At 37.5% G+C, this 24,020-nt stretch overlaps 1 protein-coding gene across 1 annotated transcript in view; it reads left to right on the top strand.

The window, feature by feature from the left end:
* PTBP3 (polypyrimidine tract binding protein 3) overlaps positions 1–24,020 on the top strand; it is a 60,034-nt gene that overhangs the window by 30,091 nt on the left and 5,923 nt on the right. Inside the window, exons 5-15 of the mRNA XM_052776478.1 lie at positions 450–619; positions 1,517–1,663; positions 7,768–7,932; positions 10,806–10,916; positions 13,929–14,103; positions 17,274–17,351; positions 18,013–18,143; positions 20,768–20,801; positions 21,426–21,518; positions 22,062–22,278; positions 23,343–23,420. Coding sequence (XP_052632438.1) covers positions 450–619; positions 1,517–1,663; positions 7,768–7,932; positions 10,806–10,916; positions 13,929–14,103; positions 17,274–17,351; positions 18,013–18,143; positions 20,768–20,801; positions 21,426–21,518; positions 22,062–22,278; positions 23,343–23,420 — 1,399 coding nt within the window. The remainder of the gene's footprint in view (positions 1–449; positions 620–1,516; positions 1,664–7,767; positions 7,933–10,805; positions 10,917–13,928; positions 14,104–17,273; positions 17,352–18,012; positions 18,144–20,767; positions 20,802–21,425; positions 21,519–22,061; positions 22,279–23,342; positions 23,421–24,020) is intronic.

The following is a 24,020-nucleotide window of genomic DNA, read 5'->3' on the forward strand; positions in this document are numbered from 1 at the left end:
ACTCTTTGCGGTAGCAACTGAATCTAAACAAACTTACCATGCAGGAAGATAAGTTAGTAATAAAAAAAAAAATTAATGTATTACCTCCTAAGTACTACTTGCCCTTCTGTGTAATTAACATTTTGTAAATATGTTGCTGGTCTCTCTGTCTGTGAGACTTTAAGAAAAAAAAAAACCCCAACCAAAAAAACCCTACAAGAAAATAAACAAACCAAAGTGAAACAAACACACCACACACTCCCCTTGCAGTGGAGATTTGGAACAGCTGAAGGGGTCTTCTTAAACTGTCCTTTGGTTATATGACTTATCCTTTCTTAGGATACCAAAAGCTATAGATAAGTCAATGTCAGTGCTGAGACAGCAGTTTATCTCTTCTAGGTTTTGGTATCTATACTGTACAATAAGTTTGTCTTGTTTGCTTGTCCATCCCTCTCCCTAAAATATTTTAGGTGATGAGAATGATGAGAAGAAACTTAGAGAAGGGAGATCGCCACGCTCAGCTTCACGTGTCCTTCATCTTGGTCAAATTCCAAGTGATGCGACTGAAGCAGATGTCATTTCATTAGGCCTCCCTTTTGGCACAGTAACCAACCTCTTGATGCTAAAAGGGAAAAACCAGGTATGTAATTTTCAATGTTTCAATTGTAAGAGCTAGGCTCAAGATGTGGTTCAAGTTATGACCCTTTTGGTATTGCCTTTGGCTGAAATGATTGCAAGAATGTCTAAATATTTAATTGATAGCGCAAGACTTTCATATTTTCAAATGTGAAAGGATGTCTTGATACTTATTTTAAGTTTTTAATATACTCTTGGATTAAATAATGACCTAGTAACTTGTTAATAATATTGCTAAACATTATATCCACCTTATGTAAGAATATATAGACAATAAAGAACTACATTGTCACTATTGATGTTGACATATGCCTTGAAATAACCTGCCTGATTAAATAATTAACATGCATGTTAACTTTTTAATGTGAAATAAATTGCTTTTTTTTTTTTTTAATCCTTTTAGATGTGACAGGCTAGTTCACATCACAAATAAACACTGAAATCCTAAAAATAATAGGCATTCATTTGAAAATTGTCACGAGCACTGAGCTGGGTTAATATAATGCACAAAGTGATAGATGTTTAGTGTCCTGTTCCTACTTTTTCAATCAGTATACGTATCTGCTACCTAGGTAATAGTACTTGGATTCAGGAACCTAATGAATTCATTAGCAGTGTGGTATTTTCAGCAGCATTGCTTCCCATATGTCATACTTATTTTACCTCTTCTTAATGACTTCTTGTACTTACAGTGTAAAACCTCTTTAGAAAACCCACAAATCAAATCAAATATCCCCATAAATACGCACACACAAATGCATTTTAATGCTGAACAGATCAGTACTGTGCTTTCACACGATCTTTTTCTAGTGAGAGTGGAATTGGGAATAAATGGTGCTTTGATGCTTTGTTCCCTCCTGTAAACAAAACAGCACTGAAAACTGCTATGTATTGGTTGCAGGCATTTTTGGAAATGGCTTCTGAAGAAGCTGCGGTTACTATGGTGAACTACTATACTACTGCTAGACCTTACCTCTGCAGTCGGCCTGTTTATATTCAGTATTCCAACTACAGAGAACTTAAGACTGACAATCTACCTAATCAGGCTGTAAGTATAATATTTCCATTTAGCAGGATAGAATTGCACAGAAGTTGTGTACTCGTTTTGGCTAGGATAGAGTTAATTTTCTTCATAGCAGCTTGTGATCCTTACATAGTGTCAAGGCCTTTTCTGTTTCTCACACTGCCCTGCCAGTGTGAGTGCACAAGAAGTTGGGAGGGAACACAGCTCCTACAGGTGACCCCAACTGAGCAAAGGGATATCCGACACCATATGACATTGTGCTCAGCAATGAAAGCTGGAGGAAGAAGGAAGAAGGTGGGACATTCAGAGTTATGGTGTTTTTCTTCCCATGTAACTGTTACGTGTGATGAAGCCCTACTTTCCTGGAAGTGGCTGAGCACCTGCCTGCTGATGGGGAGTAGTAAAGGAATTCCTTATTTTGCCTTGCTTGCACATGCAGCTTTTGCTTTAAACTGTCTGTATCTCAGCCCATAAGTTTTCTCACTTTTACCTTTCTGATTCTCTCCGCCATCCTGCTGAGGGAAAGTGACTGAGCAGCTGTGTGGCTCTTAGCTGCCTACCAGGGTTAAACCACAACATTAGTAAAGAAACAGACTACTTTCCACTACACCAATAGTCAAATTCTGATAGGTATTATTTCTATTGTTATCTAAGCAGTAACTTCTTTCAGAGACTTCTCAATACCTGTAAAATTACAGTGGAGGAGCTCAAGCTCAAGAATGGCTCATCCTGATGATCAGAAAGTGATGTGAATGTGGCAGGAGGACTGCTTGGATGAACAAGGAGCTCCCGACTGAACTCAAACATAAAAAAAAGAGGCATAGAAAAGGTAGAATCATGGACAGGTGACCCATGAGGAATATCGAGCATTATCTGAACATGCAGGGATGTGGTTAGGAAAGCCAAAGACCACATGGAGTTGGCTCTGGCGAGGGATGTGAATAGCAACAAGAATGGTTCCTCAAAGTGTATCAGCAGCAGAAGGAAGATTTAGGGAATATGTGGGTCTGCTCCTGAATGGGACAGGGGCCCTGGCAACAAAGGACACAGAAAAGGCTGAAGTACTGGATGCCTTCTCCTCAGTCTTTAGTGGTTAAGACTTGCCCTTGGGAATACCAAGCAACTGAGAACAGTGGGAAGGTCTTGATGAAGGAAGTAGAGACGAATCTCCTTAGGGAACATTTCAACAAACTGGATAAACAAAAGTCTGGGGCCCTAATGAGATGCACTTGTGAGTGCTGAGGGAACTGACTGATGTCACTGCAAGGACACTCTTACAATCTTGGAAAGGTCATGGCAATTGGAGGAGGTTCCTGAGGACTAGAAGACAGCAAATCTCTCTCCTATCTTAAGGAAGGACAAGAAGGAGGATCCACGGAACCACTGGCTGATTAGCCTTAGCTTGGTCCCTGGGAAGGTAATGGAGCAACTAATCCTGGGAACCATTTCCAAGTATTCTAAGGATACGAAGATAGCTGTGAAAAGTCAGCATGGGTTTTTGAAAAGGTCATGCCTGACCAATGTGATAGCCTTCTACGATGAGATGACTGGTTTGGTGCATGAGAGGAGAGCAGTGGATGTTGTTTATCTTGACTTTGGTAGGACTTTCAACATTGTTTCCCATAACATCCCAATAAACAAACTGATTAAATACAGTCGAGATAAGTAGACTGTGAAGTGATCTGAAGGGCTAAAATGGTTGTGACCAATGGCATGAAGCCCAGGTGGAGACCAGTCACTAGTGAAGTACCCTAGGGGTGGATACTGTGTTCAACACTGTTTAACATCTTCATTAATGTCCTGGCTGATGGGATGGGGAACATCCTCAGCAAGTTGCTGACAACACAGAACTGGGAGAAGTAGTTGACACCCCAAATGGTTGTGCTGCCATTCAGAAGGACCTTGAAAAGCTGGAGAAATGGACTGACAGGAGGAACCTCCTTAAGTTCAACAAAGGGAAATGCCAACTCCTGCACCTGAGGAGGAGTAACCCCAGGTACCATGGTACACTGGGGCCAACCAGCTGGAAAGCAGAGGAGGACCTGGGGGTCCTGGTGGACAACACACATGCCCTTGTGGCAAAAAGGCCAGCAGCCTCCTGGGCTGCAGAAGGCAGAGCATTGCTGGCAGATTGAGGGGAGGTGACCTTCCCCTCTACTCAACACTGATGAGATGCATCTGGAATGCTGTGTCCAATCCTGGGCTTCTCAGTACATGAGAGACATGGACATAGTGGAGCAAATCCAGCAAAAAGCCATGAAGATGGTTAAGGAACTGGAGCATCTGTCATACAAGGAGGGCCAGAGAGAGCTGGGACTGTTCATCTTGAAGAAGAGAAGGCTTGGGTGTGTCTTACCAACATCTACAAATATGTGGTGAGGGGGGAGTAAAAAAGGTGGAGACAGACTCTTTTCAGTGGTGCCCAGTGACAGGATAAGAGGCAATGGGCATAAATTCAAATACAGAAAAATCCACTTAAGAAAAAACTTTTTTACTGTGAGAGTGGTCAAACATTGGAATGGGTTGTTCTGAGTGGTTATGGAGTCTCCATCCTCAGATATGTTAAAAACCTGACTGGAAACAGTCCTAAGCAGCCTGCTGTAGGTGACTCTGCTATTATATTCTGCATTACTTAGAAATACTTGCTTACAATATGTTTTGGAAGAACTTTTGCCATTCCTAAGCTTTAACATTAGGTAACAGTTCTCAATAACTTCAGAATATGAAGCAAATATCATGTCTTGTTTGGCAAATCTTTTCTCTGAGTAATTAGTCCTGATTTTTTTTTCCCATGTTATTGTGTCCATGATATAGTAGCAGTAATACCACAAAAACATACCACTTTGATTTTATATGTTTGTGTTTTCTTAAAGTTAATTGCTAATCATGGGTCTGTAGATGCTATCTGAAGAACACATGGCAAGAGCAAACCCAGCTGATAAGTGATGAACCACTTTCTGCCCAAAAAGCAGCTCTTTTGAAGCTTTTTACTTTATCAGATATGGATGTTATTGTGAGGGGTCATGTAACCTGCTTTTGTAAAATTTTTGTTGTTGGCACTGTTCCAAGGCATTGCCAAACTCAGGAATAGCAAATCATCATCTTTAAGTTGTTCAAGCTTTTTCTTAATAGTGTTATCTTTTTTTAATGTCGACTGTTTATTCTAAGAAGAACCCTAGATCCAATGAAATGGATATTTTCACTGATAAAACATCAGGTTTTTGCATAACTTCATGCCAAACACCAGAATTAATATCGTCCTTGTATTTTTGAAGTACTAAAAATTCATTTCTTATGAATATGAATTGAACATTGGAGATAACTGATTTAAATCCTGATCTCCAAACAAGGAAATACTCTTTGCATGACAAGATCAAAGTATACAAACCATCATATTGTAGTTGAAATGCATTTGGATTTTTTGATTCCTGAATGAATTGCAACTGACCTGCCATTTAGATACATAAATTATATAATATGATGTGTGTATCATGATTCTGTTTTCTGTAAGAACGTTGCAAGTAGTGACTGGGGCAAGAATTCGTGTCATTTTTAATTTGTGCTGACACAAAAGTCACTGAAATCTTGCAAGCTTGTCAATCTAATAAATGTTATTTGTCTCTTTCCTCATCCAAGATTGCTGGATTGGTTTGTTATCTGCAAAAACAAATAAATACAATAACAAGATTTTTTTTAAGGGTGTGGTGTATGTAACAGCCTCAGGAAAACTATACTCATATTTGCAAATAAGGCTCCTTGTATCCGTTTCTCAGAGTATTACTTTGTCCTTCTATAAAACCAACATTGTCTACTTTAAAAAAAATGGTTTTTTGCACTTATGACTCTTACATTTGAGTTTTATTTAAATTTTAGAGACCCTAGCAGAGCAGCTGAACACTACATTGCTGACCTAGCATCTAGGCTTAGGCCTGAAGTACAGATTATTTTGCAGGGTTACATGTTTCTGAAACTGGGTAATATCTTTACCCTGTGCCATGTTTAGTCCATCTTCCAAGGAAACAGTGTTACTGAGACATGACTTCGAGTCACAACACTACATTTGGAAAGGAACATCTCTCCATAGTGCTCTCAGAGGTAGTCTGAAGAGCTTTTTGAGGAAAGCTCTTCAAAAACAAGTGTAGAGACTTCCAAAGTCCCAGTGAGGCAGTTTGAGGAGTGAGATTTTTAAAGGTCTTTTTCGTGGTTGATATCTTGGCTCAGAAAAAAGAGCAGGGTATGCACTTTTAAGCTTATCCCCAGGAAAACTTAGGTCCTGAAGAGAATGAAATACTAATAAAGCAGAGCAAATAGTTGTTGGTACACTGACTGGTTGTTAGTCTATTACAATACCGTCATCATATTGGTTTGCTTGAAAATCTCTAGAATGACAAAAGCTTACTGAATCAAAGCAAAATTGTGTCTATATGGCATTACAAAGTAGTGACAGTTTAACTAAAAAAAGTCATAATTCCATGAAAGTATGATCTGACATTTTTAGGGGAGAGGGAAGGGAAGGAAGAGGTATGATTTACCTATTATCATGGGATTTGAAACGATAATCAGATAAAGGGAATATGTTTTTTAAAAGCTGCATTTTACATGCTTTTCTTTGTGTCGTGGTTTAACCCCAGCCAGCAACTAAGCACCGCGCAGCCGCTCACTCACTCCCCCCTGTGAGAGACTGAAAGAGTTAATGTCTCAAACATTGTGGTGGGGCAAGTTCTGCTTAAAGACAAACCCTGCACAGCAAGGAACCAAGGTGAAAAGCCCATCAGCTCAGACACCAGCAATAGGAGTGGGAGGGCGTGCTGAGCTCCCTGTTCTGATAAGCTGTTCTGATACAAAGATCAAACAATGGCCATGTCTGCAGGCAAGGAGAAGTTACTCCACAAACGACCCCCAAGCCCGAAGGCTCACAAACTGCTCATTAACCTGACAAGTTCGGGTGCCTGCCCGAAGGAGGGGCAAGGATGATAAAAGGACACAAACTGAAGCCCTGGCTGCGCAAGCCCACCGGGACTGGACCCCTCAGCTGACTGGACCCCTCGGCTGACTGAACCAACTCTGGACCCAGGACCGGTGAAATCTTTCTCTCTTCCTTTTTCTCTCTGTGTCTTCTTCTCTCTTTCCTTTTCCACAGTCCCTACACCTCATCCGTTTCAAGATATAAACCGTTGACCAAGTCTGAGACTAGGAGTAGATCCAGCCGCCCCTAGACCCTTCTTTGAGAAGGAGTCTGGAAAGCAAGGGGGTCTGCTCTGAACCTCGTGACTCAACGGGAGGGATCTCCTTATTCCCTGAATTGATGTATATGGTTACACAGTTTACAGAAGTAGTCTTATGCCAATTCCTGTTGTGAGAAACCCTGCCACCTACTACCACACCTCCTCAGTTCAGTTTGCTTCTGTCATGAATAAAATCTTGTAACTGATCGTTTGGTGTCGTTTCACCTTAATTTAGCCCGGGGGAATTTCGAATTAAACACAACTCCCTGGTCTGTGCAGTCTGGGTTGTGACACCCCCCCACCCAGTGGAATGGGGGAGAAAATCGGGAAAAGAAGTAAAACTCATAGGTTGAGATAAGAACAGTTTAATTCAACAGAAAAGAAGAAACTAATAATGATAATGATAACACTAATAAAATGACAACAGCAATAATAAAAGGATCGGAATGTACAAATGATGCACAGTGCAATTGCTCACCACCTGCCAATCGACACCCAGTTAGTCCCTGAGCAGCGATTGCCCCCGCCCCCACTCCCCCCAGTTTCTATACTAGATGGGGCGTCACATGGTATGGAATACACCGTTAGCCAGTTTGGGTCAGCTGCCCTGGCTGTGTCCTGTGCCAACTTCTTGTGCCCCTCCAGCTTTCTCACTGGCTGGGCTAGAGAAGCTGAAAACTCCTTGACTTTAGACTAAACACTACTGAGCAACAACTGAAAACATCAGTGTTACCAACATTCTTCGCATACTGAACTCAAAACATAGCACCCTACCAGCTACTAGGAAAACAGTTAACTCTCTCCCAGCTGAAACCAGGACACTTTATAAGAGAACTTTGTTTAGATGTGAGTAATTTGTGTATGCGTAAGTTAATTGTGGTCTCTGCTGTGTCATGATTTCAGAGAGCCCAAGCTGCATTGCAAGCTATGAATGCTATGCAGTCTGGAAACCTGGCTACTGCAAGTACTCCCATTGCTGAAGGTGGGCCCCTTCCAAGTCAAGGTTCTGTTCTTTGGGTCATTGTTGAAAATCTTCTCTACCCTGTCACTTTAGACGTGCTGTGTCAGGTAATGAGGATTGCTTAAAAAAAATAGTTAAAATCTGTTCCAATGTTGCCATTGTAAAGCCATAAACCGTTTGTTTTTTTTTTAAAGTACCTGTGCATACTTAATTGCTTGAATGAGGACTGTCACTTTAAAATGATTTATTGCAGTTTAGGGATCTAGGCTTGAATCAGTTTTGCACAAAAAATCAAAGCAAACAGAGCTTCTGTGCTCAGCTTTTCATGTTGTCTTTCATTTCTTTAAGTTTCTTGGTTTCTGTGGAAGTAGCAACAAACCTGAGGTGTTATTTCTAATTTTTGCCCACATGATGATTTAGTGAAATACTGATTGTTATGAACCTGTGGACCAATATTTTAGCACTCTTTATACTGAGTAACTTTTGTAGTTTAGATTAAATTGTAGGGGTTTATATTCACTTTTATAATTCAATGCAAGTGATGTACTATACAAGTATAGTTGCTTGGATAAATGTTTTTGATTGTTCATCAACTATTAGAATGCCATTTACTTTACCTCTGAAAGCCTGGAATAGTGGTGGGCTATAGCCATGAAAGACATTACCATAACTCCTGCTAGGAGTCATGCTATGCTGTTGAGAACTGTAAGTTTAAAACCAATAACTTTACAAGACTATGTCTTTGTGACTGAAGGATTTGTCAATACTTTTTTCAAATATTGCAAGCAGTTCTATACTTGAAGCTTTTGTAATTACTAGTAAATTTGTGCGATAAAAAATATGCCCCAAATATGAGTTTCTCAAATTAATGTGATTTAAAATAATAGGGATGTTTTTACAAGAACCTGCAGTCCTGGAAGAAGATTGCTGCTGCTCTACTAGCATATCACATAATAGGTGATCGTTACCAACACTTCATTTTTCGTCTTACCTCTTAATATTTCCTCTTTCTCTGTATCTCCCCACCATGATACTGATTATCCAGTATACTAGTTGTCACTTTGATGTAGCAATTTGCCTGATCTAAACTCTTGTTTGTATCTGTGAGTATTGTTCACTCATTATTGAGCTCATGCAAATAGTATGTCAACTGTTTAGGATTATTAGTGCACTCAGAATAACCTGAGAACAAACTTTTGTGGTTATGGGAGCTGTACTAGTTTAATATTGCAACAGCAGTTCCTGGATCTAATCTTCTGTGGGATTTTTTTTTTTGGTTTTTTTTTTTTACTAAGCAGGCAGTGGAAGAGGAGATTCATGTTAATTTACTTTAATTTGATTAATGTTTACTTCAGTGCAGCAGAGCTATATTTTCAGTCTTTGAATTGCCCAATGACCTTCACTGAACTACTTTTGCAATAGGTCTAGAAAATTAAGCAATTTTTGAAAAGGGAGCTTATTTGGGGTTCTTACCAAGGGACAATCTGCTCTAATTAAAGCAGCATTTTGTGCCTGATAGTTACAATGTAACATTACTTTGTAAGTGTGGTAAGGTTAATGAAAATGAAAATATTCACTGATAAGTATAGCATCGTATGGAACACTAGCAGGCAAGCTGTCATCCAAAACTTCAGTTATATTTTGTAAATTATAACTGCTTGTCAAGAAACTAGCACTTTCTTTTACCACAATTCACCTTAAAATATTTATTATAAGAAATAGAATATTCAGTGTTATCTTTGCAGAAACAAAATTGATATACACAGTGGGTTTTAGCTTTAAAACCAAACAAGAATACATTGAATTTCATTATCTTAAAAAGGTCTATTTAGTCTTCTGGATAAACATGGAAAAGCATGTGTTCAGAAGCTGTATTTAGACCTTTCTTAAGGGGAAGTGCTTTATGAACAGGAACTCAATGGCTAATTTTAAATTGCTGTGAAAAAGGTTTGTGTTTTGTCTTCTACCACAAAACGATGACTGCAGCATAAAAACCTTGTTTCTGAGAGACTGAAAAACTGGGCACAAAGGGTTGGGACAGTGTGTCTTGCATCCATGATTCTAGGCCTAACAGGCTGGCAAGAAATGCTTGTCCTTACCTCTGGCCTTTCTTTCCATTTCAGGCTTAATACTTGTCTGGGGGGTTCTGCTTTCCTGACTTTGCATCAATTCTAACAGTTTGTTCTAAAACTGCTAGTACTTACCAAACTCACCTTTCCTCTTCCACTGTTAATTTGGACATAGTTTTTCTGCACTTACATGATATGTCCTAGCTATACTTTTTTTCCTCATTCTATGTGGCTTTGCTTTTGTATAGACACCTTCATGTAGTGCACACTCTCATTTTGAGTGTATATATATATTTAATTTCAACCTTTTAAAATTTTTCTGCAATGCTTCCATTTGCAATAAATCAAATACCATTCCGTTGTAAATTAGAGGGGTAGGTCCCAAACTAGGTCTTTGTCTTTCTTCTTTCCTTCTTTTTCTTCCAGTTAGTACAGTGGGTCTGCGTGATTCATTTGTAGGCACATCAGCTATTTAAGATGTATTTTTGGTCACCAAATTTGCAGAATTTGTTTGAAGTACAGAATGTAAAGGTGGATACCTTGCAAGGCATTTTGTAGTTCCCATCTCAACTAACTTGTTAAAGTCCATTTCTCAAACCTCAACTTTGATTTTCCACAATCTCTCTGCAGACATTGGACAAATGCATGTTTGGGCTGGCCTTCCCTGCTCTTAGTTGAACAGTCATTGCTAAAACTTTAAGGAAATTTTCTCCTTCTTCCCCATCTTTTGTAGCCTCTTTTTTAATTTTTTTTTTTTTTTTACCTGAAACAAAATTCTGAGTTCACTCAATTTCTGTTCAGCTGTCAGAAAAGAAATCATTTTCAGAAATTTATATGAAGTATTAAATACTAGTTTTTAGTGTGCATGAATTATTCATTGTTTCTGAAAGTCCATGTCTTTTCCTTCTCAGATTTTCTCTAAATTTGGTTCTATCTTGAAGATTATCACCTTCACTAAGAACAGTGTGTTCCAAGCTTTGATCCAGTATGCTGATCCAATGAATGCATATTATGCCAAAACGGTAAGTGTAGCATATTCAGCTTGATTTTTTTTTTGTTTTGTTTGTTGTTTTTTTTTTCCCCCAGGTAAATGGGGAACATTAGGAATAGCTTGATCATTAACTTTATGACTTCTCATCATTCTAACGCACTTGTTGCACATGAATAACTTTGCCATCCCTCATTAGTTAAGAGGATAGCACTCTATCATCAACTGCAAGCATAAATGCACAGCACACACCCCGAGACCTGCCTGAGTCTACCAAAACAAAAATCAGACCTGTCAGTAGTGATGAGTGATGGTAACTAGTCGACCAAAAAGTCTTTTGCCTTTCAAACTAAATGGAATATTTTCAGTGAGGTTCAATACTAAGAGTAGTGTAGTTAAATGCCCAGAGATTAGATGAATATTCCATGTTTTACTTGTTTGAATTTCAGTGAGAAACTTGTAGTAATCAATGTTTTCACCTTAAACTTCTTAATATCAAACGTGCTGTATCCTGATTTTTACAATGCACTTTCTCAGTAATGAAAGAAAACCTCACCTACTTTAGGTGTATTTCCTGCAGTGGTTTAACTTTGACTGGGTGCCAGGCACCCACCAAGCTGCTCTCACTTCCCCTCCTCAGCAGGACAGGGGGAGAAAATAAAATGAAAAAGCTTATAGGTCCAGATAAGGATAGGGAGATTGCTCATCAATTACCATCACAGGCATAACAAGACTTGACTTAGGGAAGATTGATTTAATTTATTGCCAATTAAAAATAGAGTAGGATAGTAAGGAGCAAAAATAAAAGTAAAAACACCTTCCCTACACCCTTACTCCGTCTTCCCAGGCTCAGCTTCACTCCCAACCCTTCTACCTCCTCCCCCGAGTGGCGCAGGGGTACAGGCAATGTGGGTTGTGGTCTTTCCATAACACTGTCTGTGCCTCTCCTTCCTCCTCACGCTGTTCCTGTGCTCCAGTCTGGGTCCTCCCCATGTGATACAGTCCTTCACAAACTACTCCAACACAGGTCCTTCCCATGGGCTGCAGGTGGATACCTTCCCCACTGTGGACCTCCATGGGCTGCTGGGGTACAGCCTTGCCTCACTATGATCCTCTCCAGAGGAATCTCTGCTCTGGTGCCCAGACCACCTCCTCCTCCTCCTCCTTCTCTGACCTTGGTGTCTGCAGGGTTCTTTCTTTCACACTTTTCTCACTCCTCTCTCTTCCAGCTGTTGCACAGTGGTTTTTACCTTTTCTTAAACATGTCATCACAGAGGTGCCCCCAGTGTTCTGACTGGCTCTCCTTTGGGCAGCAGCAGATCTGTTTTGGAGCTGGCTGGAACTCACTCTGTCCAGTACGGGGCAGCCCCTGGTCTCTTCCTACAGAGGGGCAGCAGCCCCCCCACTACCAAAAGCTTCCTACGTAAACCCAATTTGTTTTTTTTTCAAAACAACTTTCAGAATTAGTTTCCTTATAATAGCTAAATATTTTAATTTCTTGAAAATATTGTTAATTTCCTCAGTGGGGAGTAGTTTGATAATTAAATATTGAGGGCTGAGACCTCAAAGATTTTTGCAGAAGGGACAGCAGTGTTACAAATCCTCACATTATAATACTTGAACTGTGAACTAAAAAATAAAGACAGAAAATAAAATACTTCACTTACTTGAAACTAAGCCTGAGACACTTTCTATTTCACTTTAACCTATGTGGACACCTCAATATTAGTAAATAAATAAAATCAATTTGAAAGTTCCCATAGAATGTACATACAAGAATAGATTCCGCTAAGTATTAAGTGGTATTCAGCATTTAGTTTTTTCAAAAAATTACCAAAAGACTAGAGTGAATGGAACTTTTACCCTACTTTTGTTATTGAAGGTGACTTTATTCTCAGCTTCAAAATTAAAGGCACAGAATATTTATCTACTGCTATTTGCACTGTAGTCTGGTAAGTAAATTCACTATGTGTTTCAGAGATTAACTATATATTGGAAATTAGTAAAGGTAGTTGGGATTATAGCCTGTGTGTTAGCAATAGCATCTTTTCTTAAAGAACAGTATTAATAATAAATTATACCTTATTTCACAGAAATCATGATTTCAGTCTATATTATATTAAATAATTATAACAAACTAGTATCTTTTGACTGGTTTTTCCGCCTTCATCCATCATGATTCTTTTATGACTGGTATAGTCAGAAAATACTACTTCAGTGATTTCTCTGAGCATAGCTGCTCTTAAAAAGATGGATTTTATAGAATCATTTAGGTTGGAAAAGATCCTTAAGATCATCAAGTCAAATTGTAAACCTACACTGCTGAGTCCACCACTAAACCATGTCCCTCAGTGCCACATCCACACGCCTTTTAAATACCTCCAGGGATGGTGACTCAACCACTTCCCTGGGCAGCCTGTTCCAGTGCTTGACAACCCTTTTGGTGAAGAAATTTTTCCTAATATCCAACTAAACCTCCCCTGGCACAACTTGAGGCCATTTCCTCTTGTCCTATCACTTGTTACTTGGGAGAAGAGACTGACCGCCACTTCAGTACAACCTCCTTTCAGGTAGTTTTAGAGAGCGATAAGGTCTCCCCTCAGCCTCCTTTTCTCCAGGCTAAACAACCCCAGTTCCCACAGCCGCTCCTCATAAGACTTGTGCTCTAGACCCTTCACATGTAAGGGACAGTTCTGTACAATAAAAATCTCGAAGTTAGTATCACTACTAGCATCTGATACCATGTGTTGAGTTGAGTGGGAGACAAGTAAGATTAGAAGCACAGCTGGAAAGACAAGTCATACTTAAAGGTATGTTTTGTGCATTGCCACAAGGCGACAATACTTACTAATTAGTGGACTACACTAGTACTCTACACAGGATGTTTAGGTAAGGATAGCAGCAGTATAATTGCCTACTTGGTGTTTAAAAGCAGCACCTTAAAAACAGAAGATGAGTTTCTGTTTGGATACAATTGCAGGGTGAAAATAAAATAAACTTACCTACTATGTGTTTTGTCTCTGAAAGCTTACTTATTTTTCTTCAGGCTCTGGATGGCCAAAGTATTTACACTGCATGCTGCACTCTGCGTATTGGTTTCTCCAAGTTAGCTAGCCTTAAGGTAAAGTACAACAATGAGAAAAGCAGAGATTTCACTCGCCTTGACCTTCCTTCTGGTGATAGCCAACTGCCCCTGGAGCCATGCGTAGCTCCTGCCTTTGGTAAGAAACCTTCACTTTTAGTGATAAATACACAATAAGATCATTATGCTTTTTATGTTGCATTTATGCTCTGGCTTCATATTGGGTTCATAGAAGGGTACATTTTGCATACATTTTGGTTTGTTAGGTCCAGTAAAGTTTGTATGGAGAGCAGAAAGTCCTACTCAAGATAAATGAGTATCTGAAATTATAACATGAGGAATGCTTTTGGGCAAAGTCAAAGTGTTGTCAAAAAGCTACATTTGTAAAATGCTGTGAAATACCATACAGGTAGTATAATAAACGTTACATATCAGAATGGTCAATGTCAGTCATTCAAAATGGATGGTGGTTCCCTAAAGCTGCTTGAAAAGATGTGTTTTAAGAGTGTTAGCTCTTGTTCGTTGGTATTTTAGGATAACTGCCAGCTGTAAGAAACGAAACTGTAAGAAACTTAGAAAAGCTACGCTTATTTCTGTATGTTTTGTAGTCACCTTCTATAAGATAAAATTTTAGAAATTTTCTTGAATTTTAGAAGTCACTTCCATGGCATAGAGGAGACAGTGTCTGCTTGAAGCCACACTGGAGAAGCCTTTTTCGCATAAATAGCTCAGGCATGCTCATTTAATCAACTTTGATAATAATGCAAATCACCAGACAGATTAATCTGACCTGGCAGAAGTGCTCACAATGCAATTTGAGTGATTTTAGCTACTTTTCTTTCTCTCTAATAACAACCATTAGCAATAATACACAGCTAAGAACTATCTCAGCTGTTGAATAGGTATCTAAGTGCTGTCCAGTTGGTTAGAACAGTAGCAAGGGCTGGGAAAGAGTTCACTTTTTTCCTTCAGTTTTTTGTGATTGCTAGGGCAGATACTGGGTTTGGTTTGGTTTTTGAGATAGTTGGCTTTGTTGCAGTCACTACTTTCTTGATTGATTTTGCTGGTCCTCTTAAAGGTAGGCCTTGGATCTTTACGTAATGTACAACCATTTTTATAATTTTTTTGAGTATTTGCCGTACAGCATCATGGAAATGTGCCGTTATAGATCTGATATGTTCTTATTAATTAGACTTACACAATTTGAAATGTCAATAAAAGGGGAAAGTACAATTAGAGTAGATTAAGGACAAACTTGCTTGTAGGGTAGAGATAACATTGTACACATGCTTTTGGAGGGTAACACATGAACACTTACCCATTTCCTCTCACCTCACTCTTCCAAGCTTGTCATTGCTAGCAATCTCATTTTCAGTGTGAACTTTTACTGTAATAGTAAGAACAGCAGAGGTGCTGGTGTAAAGAAGAGGCTGATGCCTATATCAAAATTTGTAGTGCAGTCATAGTGAAGCAGCTACATAGGTATTTTTCTTTTAAAAAAAATAGCTGTAGACTGGGAGAAGCATGCTTCTAGCCTTTCTCTCAGTGGTAACAACATGCATATGTTGCCATAGTATGTCCTGATAGTTCTCAGTTGCATGACATGAGGAAAAGATGTTGGGAGTCATGTCAGCACTTACACTTCCTGTGTTATTACTAGGGGACATAGTTTTGATGGAGAATTCTAAGATAAAGCAGGTATCTCTCAGAATAATACATCCATTTTTTCTGTAGAGTTGAAGTTATCTTGATAGCAAAACTGAACTGCTCTTGAAACTTGTTATTTCCTTTTTTTTTCTTTTTTCTTTTGTTTTGTTTTTGGTGGAAAAGATACTGCACTATAAACAAGAAGATTTGATGAATGTTTTGCATTTAAAGAGTTCCCTCACCTAGTCAGCATAAGCAGAGATACATGAATTAGCTGGCTTTGAAAGCTAGCTGCCAGCCATGAAGCAAATGATTTTACACATAAAAAAATGCAACAAAGAATTCCAGATCTTTCTGCATTAGCTCTGTTTGACAGTTTTTACATGCCTGACTTTGGTATCAGTTTGCAACATGCAGGTCTTATTTGGCAGAATAAAAGTGCTTTATCTATTTCTTCATTAATGTTTCCATTACCGTTCTTGGATTGTGAATAAGTGATTAATACCTATATTGCCAAAACTTGTCAGTATAATGCACCAGTGTGTGTATTTCAAGAACACAATGACTTGCTTTGGTGTGATAAATGTATTCAGTTGTTTGTATGAAAGACACTTTGTTGCTACAGATAAGATGAGGTGTAATGTGATGCGGTATTCATCAATACTAGATCTGTGGTGTCTGTTTTATTTGTTGATTTTGTAATTCATAACGGATACTTCTTCTGGTGTTGTATTATCCCTGTCAATAACCATCTGTTAGTGAATGTAGCTATTTTAGTCAATGGTGGAGGTTTGAGTAGTAAAGCAGACATAGTGCCAGGCTTGCAGGATGTATTTGCTGATTATACATGCCCCATTTAAAAAAATCTAGTGTACTAACATATGAAAGAATCCACAACTCAAGCTTGTATCTAACTGCCTCTTAGAACACAAGTTTGTGTGCTGCCCGAGGTAGCACTTAACTCCACATACTAATGTGAAAATCATCTTCGAGGCTGGGACTCTCCATATGCTGGTGTTGCAAATCTGTTTAATGCTTGTGATTGCCAGGAGAACTATAAAAAACACTGGTTATTTATGAAGTAATACAATCTGAGAAAGTACATCTCCTTAAAAAGCAAAATACGTATACTTTATGCATCTCAATAGCTAGTAAAATTCAGAACCTCAGATTCATTGTAGTTGTTTGTATTATTTAGCCTGTACTGGTTTTAGAAATGTCTAGGAAATAGTTGTGTCTCATCATTGCAAAATGTCTTTGAGTGTATTTACTTCCAGAAAATGTCTAGAATGCATTTCCATTGTGTGAATAAAAACCATTGAACATTGCACTACAGGTGTCTTTAACTTTTAAAGGATACTAATCTATGCTGTGCTTTCCTATTCAAACTTGTCTAAATTACATTTTGCCCTGACTTTGTTTTAGAGAGGGTCATTGAGGCTGATCAGAATATTTGCCTTCAAAAGTGGCTGAAAATTGTCATTGTAGAACATAGAATCTTGGATTTCAATGAGAGTTTTTAACCCAGAAGATTTATAAAATAGGTAATCATGGACCAAAGTCAGCGTAGCAACATGGGAAGCTGATTCTCATTGCTGAAGTCTCTTCTGTTTTCTAAAAATTTTAAAATCTCTTTTAATTAGGTGTGTCTGCTCTCTCTAGGCACCCCAAATGTTATCTTCTCATCATATGCAGGGCCTGCTGAGTTTGCCCCAGGCATGGGCTTTGCTGAAGCTGCTGGTAAGTTTCTATTTTCTAAAAATGTGGTGTTTGCATTTGGGGCTCGTGGTCTATCTGAATACATCTGTCTTCAGAGCAAATTGTTTTCAAATATAGCAGTCAGAACGCAAGTTGATTTGAGTCTTTCTGATTCTCTTTCTCATATTATTCAGTAAAATTACCTTCTGTAATTAAAAATATATGCTGAGGTAGTTTATCATTTAATAAGCAAAGAAATTAAATGCCATGGTAAAGATTACCAGCAAGAGAAGAAACTAAGCATCTGTTTTTCTAAGAATCAGAAGACTTCAGTGACATTCAAACCTAAAGGAGGAAGTCTCCCCTTTTCTAGCTATAATATGAGAAATACAGAGTCTTCTAGAATCAGTGATCTTTTCCTTTCTAGCACAGGATAAACTTTTGTGCTAAATTATTTTTCTTCTTTCTTGAGCTGCGATTTATGTCCCCTTTTGTTTGGGTCTGTTGGTGTAGCTGAGTATTTCTTAATCTCTGGAGTGGAGGTGCTTTCTTCTTTATTGCTCAGATACTAGGAATAACTAAATTCCTTAAAAGCATTTTTTTAATTGAATATTGATGTTTTTGCCAAACATAACCTGCTTTTGTCTTCTAAAATGTCTTTTCCACTTTGAGATGTCAAGTGATACTATTAATACCCTTCCAGGTGTTTCAGTTCCAGGTATTCCTGGAGCACTTGGTTCTGTCACAGTCACCGCACCTGGACAGATGACTCCTCCTGGTGTTTTTGGTGTTCCAGGAAATTCTGTTTTACTAGTCAGCAACCTCAACCCTGAAGTAAGTTTCATTGGTGGCATTGATGCAAGTATCAACTTGTATCAACTGCCAGAATCCTTCTTGCAAATTGACGTTAGCTGAAGGAATGAGCGAGGAAATCTCTATGCTGATAATATAAAAAACAGGACAGCTCTATTCTTGTTTGAGATAGGTAGTTTGCAATATTGATGAGGTTTAAAAACTCCAGTCAGCAGTGAAAAGCTTCCTAAAACAATTTACTTTAGGAAACCTATGTTAGCAGTGTAGCTAGTAATTAGAGAAAAGTCTATGGTCAGATGTGAGAAATGTTTGAAGAGGTAAACAACATATATTAAGACTAAACTTACTGGTATCTCTGTCAGTGACTCCTCTGTGTGCTACTTTATCACTAGAGAAGCCGAAGAATTTTTCATTTCTTAGAAATCATGAGGAGTTAGAGAAACCAGAGGGAAGAGAAAAGGAGATAAAAGCATGCCAAATCAAGTACAGTTCAAAGAAAGATAGGTTCTTTCTGGTTTTGCAACTTTTCCCAGGTTGGAGAGGAAAAACACAGGTGCACTTTGCTCTTGACATCACTGTAAATCCATTTTTAAAAGTTAATAAATACTTGTTCACTTTTCATAGTACCACACAGATTTTTTTCATGTGTTGGCAGTAAAATTGCCAAGGACAACTTGGATAGTTATTTTTGTACTGGAAATTACATAGACTGTCCTATAAGCTTACTCTTGTTACTCAAATATTACACATTGATTTGTGCTTAATTAAAAGCAATATACATCTCTTACAAAAATCAAGCTTTACCAAGGCCATGGCTTAAAACACAATTCAGCTTGACTGTTGATAAGCAGTTCTACTACAGCCATGTAAAATTCTTGCTTGTTTTACACACTCATTAGATTCACTCCACCATAAAACTGATAAAATTAGGAGTTATTGGCAAAATGGAAGTTATCTTCATATTACTGAGATTTAAAAATCTGTTGACCAGTTACTTTGATCTTTAAGTAATTGCTGTGTTTCAGTTTTTGTACTAATAGCTGAATTCCATAGTAAGCATCAAAAGAAACAGCTGCAGATTTGGACTCTAAGACAAGTCACTTTTTCTTTGATTTGTCAATATATCTTATCAGGTAATTCCTGATGACTGCTGTGGATGTGCTTTGTGCGACTGATTATTCAAGATGATTCTCCAAGCCTTAAAAGAGAGTGTTTTTTAAGAATAGGCGTATGTGAACCATAGGTCAAAGCTATTTTTAGGACATTGCTGCTTTACTTAAATACTAATCATATCTAAGAAGTTGTCGTGTAGAACTTTGTGCTGCAGTGCATGATACAACATAAATGCATTAAATAATGCTCAACTTCTAAAAAGGTAAAAAATAAGAACGTACAACAACATTAATTGTTGGAAATATAAATTGTTGTAAATATATTTCTTGGCAACTGTGTAACACTTGTTCTTCAGTAGTGGTTGTCTGAGCCCTGTCACTTCTTTTTCTGTGTTTAGAAAATCTGGTTGACCTTATTTCGATTTATATTTCAGTGTGCATTTGAACATTCCCTCTTGACTTTTAAATTAGCTGATTTTGTCTTCCAAAGAACATTTTTTTAGTAGAAATATTGCAGTCTCATTTGGTTAAGAAATTTCTTTAAATAAACTGCTAAATTAAAACATTTGGGCCAGAAGGATAAACTATAGAAGCATTTAAATTTTACATTGATAGTAATTGTTCCTTATTACTAAATGCTGATAAAAAATATGGGCTTACACTTAGGCTGCAGTATCTTCTGTTTTTAAATAATTTAGGTATGTTTGGTACACATTTCAAATGTTGTGAGTTCAGAAGGAATAGGGCTAGAGAGTCTGAGTAGTGCTTCTGATATCCAGGTATTTTTAGTACTCATTACTGGCAAAACCTTTGCCTCAGTTGAATAAGATTTGGCTGCATTAGGGTGTAAATTATATTCTCTGGTACTTGGGGATCTTGGTACACAAGGATTTAATAAAAAATCACTGAAGAAAAATTATTTCTTTCAATATGTAGCTTTCTGTTCACAGCTTCTAATTGAACACAATTTAAATACAACTTTCTATATGCTTCATATATAAACAGTTAAACATTATGTGTATCACTTTAGCATGTTATGGTCACGTAGAGAAATGGGGACAAAACTGAAGACAAAGCAAACACATTTTGAAGCAACTGTTTTTAGTTTTGTAGGTGTTGTCTGCTGTTTAGAAAATACAAAGGAGTTCTTGAATGCTCTTTTCTGTTTCTAGTTTAGCAAATGTTTTTTATTTTTCAGGGAATGAACTGCCAACCTGGAAAGACTTAAGTTCAAATAATTAAGCCACTTAAAATATTAATAACTTCTTCGGCATGACGGACTGGGTCTTGACTGATGAAAATGCATGAGCTGAAGTGTTAGCTTGTTTAAGTATTTTATATGCACATAGCAAATATATATTAACAAGAGCACTAAACACTGTAGTTATTGCAGGGAATGGCTTTTGGAGAGACAGGTTTATGTATTAGTGTGCAGTATCTCTTCCATTCTTTTTGTTTACCGTGCACTTATGGAATAGATTTCTTTATTTGCATGGTTTTAAAAATAATATACTCATTTTATCATTTAAACAGGCCATCACACCATATGGACTTTTCATCCTGTTTGGTAAGATATGTCAAATATACCTTGAGAAACTACATGGCTAGCATTCTTTTTATTTCTCTGACACATGCTGGTTAATGCAAGCTCCATTGTTCTGTCCTTGTCCAGAAAACACAAAAGAGAATTTGCTGGTTTCAAAATGACAATAATTTGAGTCAGTAGTTGTAGTCCACAGGTACCAAAAAGGCAAAATGGTTACGGTGTCAAAAGATTTTCAGTGTGTGGTCCAATTTGTTTACTACAAAGAATGGGAAAGCAAAGTAAGATGAAAAACAAAGATTGCATCAGAGGAAATGGAGTACAGAATTGGCACGTATGTTAGTTGCAGAGGACAATGTTTGTTGTCATAGTAGTATTTTAACATGCCTCTGTTAAGAGGACTTTAACACTGTTGGACTATTTAAAAGCTGAACATAAACATGCAGTTTTATGACTAAGATCCTGGGCTTTTTCCCCTCAGAAAATAATACACAAACTTTAAAGCTCTCTTTCATACTAATATTCTAACCAACCTGTTTAATGAGTTGATTATTCTTTGTAATACTAATGTTAGTCAAAAGAAACAGACTTGCCTTTGTGCTGTTTGTAGTAATGCGCTGGACAAATTTCCTTTCTGGATTTCCACAGGTGTGTATGGTGATGTGCATCGTGTGAAGATCATGTTTAACAATAAAGAAAATGCTTTGATTCAGATGGCACATGCATTCCAGGCTCAATTAGGTACTGATTTTTAAGACACAGTTATGCTTCAGACTAGCATGAGTGTGATATAGGTGAGGAATTTGCCATCTGTCAGTGACAAGCATAAACAAATTAAATCCATCATTGTGATGCTTTACTACTACATACAAACCCTTCCTTGTATATGTTGATTATGATCTGTTTGCTTTCATGTAAACAAATTATTTTCCTATAGTGATTTAAAAAAATCCTGTGAATCTCAATCCAGTAAATGTTAGAATTAAAACATCATGCAATTTTCCTGTAGTTTATCCTGTATCTAGCTATTTAAGAATAATCAACTGCTCTTTATTGAAATGCTGTTTTGCATTTTTGTTGCATTTAGACTGGAGGTTATATTACATCCTTATACTTGTTTTAAATATAATGTTATGACGTGGCCCACCTGGTAACATAGAAGTTGGAGTTTACATTTAGAATGTGAAATCTGACACTAAATAGAAGACAATATTAGTATTCAAAGAATCCTTTTTTTTTTTCCTCTCCCTTCATTCCTGTTCAAATTATATTTCCACTTGTTAGCTATCAGCTACTTGAATGGACTGACGCTTTATGGAAAGGTCCTCCACACTAGTCTTTCAAAATATCAGGCAGTTCAACTTCCTCATGAGGGACAACGGGACCAAGGTCTGACAAAGGACTACAGCAACAGCCCTTTACATCGCTTTAAGAAGCCTGGCTCTAAGAACTTCCAAAACATCTTTCCTCCATCTGCCACCCTGCATCTCTCCAACATCCCGTGAGTATCTACATGTGTGATCTTCTTGGAAAGATGTTTTTTAGGTTATGTTCTTAAGTTACAAAGTCTGACATAAGCTTTAAGTTACCTTGGCCTTTTACAGTTTCCTGAGAATTTGGGTCATTCTGCTGTGTAATTAACAATAAGTAAATCCTTTAACTGTCACTTTTTTATTGCTAGCAAAGAGGATAACTGATTGAATGCTCTTCTTTATGAGTTTTAAACGAGTTTACATTTTCTTGAGAATATGTTTTTGTTTTTCACATATTAAGTCCTGTATTATAAATTTTTGCAAAGATTAAAGACATGGTTTTGAAGATAATGTACTGGAGTTACTTTATCAAATTCATCACTGGCATTGTTATTTAATGTAGATACAGTTTTTAATCATTCTAACACTTTTTAAAGAACGGTTTTCACAGAATTCAGACTCCTTACATAGAGGGGAAGTCTTTTTAAAAAAAATGCATTAAGGAGTGTGTTCTTTAAAACTGAAACAACCTTTTTTCCTATCTAGAATGTTGTCAACAATGTGTGGAGTGACAGCCAAACATAAGTTTTTACAGGCTTCTTTTGTTTGACAGCTGCGCAGGGAGGGAAAAGGGAAAACTATGGAATTTTGTCCAAATAAGAAAAAAAAAACAAACCAAAAAACACCTAGAAAATGGCTTTTTGGGTTAAATAGAAAACTTCCCAAATTTGAAAATATGTGAAGCACACTCCCAGTAATTACAAGATGAAAGGTATTTCTGAAGGTACAGGTTAAGATCATAAGTAATTTTTACGCAATCTGAATTTAACTGAGAGAGTAATGGGGGAGGATGAAAAGCAGTAGAGTGTGTCTGAAACATTTTTGTAGCACGCTGTGGTGCTAAATCTTAGTGTCAAAGCCAAGATGTTTGGTCTAAAGTGTTGACATGGCTTGAGTTGGTGAAGATAGTTTTTGCCGTTCAAATTTAATTTAGAAATCAGAATTGTGATTTTGATACTATCACAGAACACTGTGCTCTTTTACAACTTGAGGGGGTTTTGGTTTGGTTTTGTTTGTTTGTTTTTTTAAATAGGCCTTCTGTTACTGTTGATGATCTGAAGAACCTTTTTGCCAGTACAGGATCTACTGTGAAAGCCTTCAAATTCTTCCAGTAAGTTCTCTTGTAAAAATGCTGAGCAAGCTTTCATCCTGGAAGATGGCCAACTGCTTTTTTGGGAAATTCCATGTGTGTATAACTATAGGCAAAGTTCCATGTGCGTGTATCTATAGGCAAAAGCTGTACAGCTATGACAATTTTTATGATAATTCTAATCTTAAAATTTTAAATGGGATACTATATTAGCATAATTAAATGAAAAATATTCAGCCTTTTGACAAATTCTGCGTGTGTTCAAAGTAAGATAAGTTTAAGGAAGGTAAATACTTGCTTCTTTAAAAAGAAATACAAGATGTGTATATATAAAATGTCATGTAAAAGGTGACAATGAATCTGCTCTGATATTCATTAAGGTTGCTTGGCAGCGTTATTTTAGCATGACCATACCTGCTAGAATAATCCCATATATATGGACAAGACAAGTGTTTCTTAGAGGTCTTCAAGCCTTATTTCGACCCTGTTTTTTGAAGTGCAGTGTAATGGAAGAATGATACGGCTGTAGGCCACTGATCTGCAAAATCTGTATAGTTTTGTTATCTCCTCATTTTAGCAGGTGCATAACTAGTTCTGATTCTTTCACTGTACAAGTGTTAA

The sequence above is a fragment of the Harpia harpyja genome, chromosome Z (assembly GCF_026419915.1).
Source record: "Harpia harpyja isolate bHarHar1 chromosome Z, bHarHar1 primary haplotype, whole genome shotgun sequence".
NCBI classification, from domain to species: Eukaryota; Metazoa; Chordata; class Aves; order Accipitriformes; family Accipitridae; genus Harpia; species Harpia harpyja.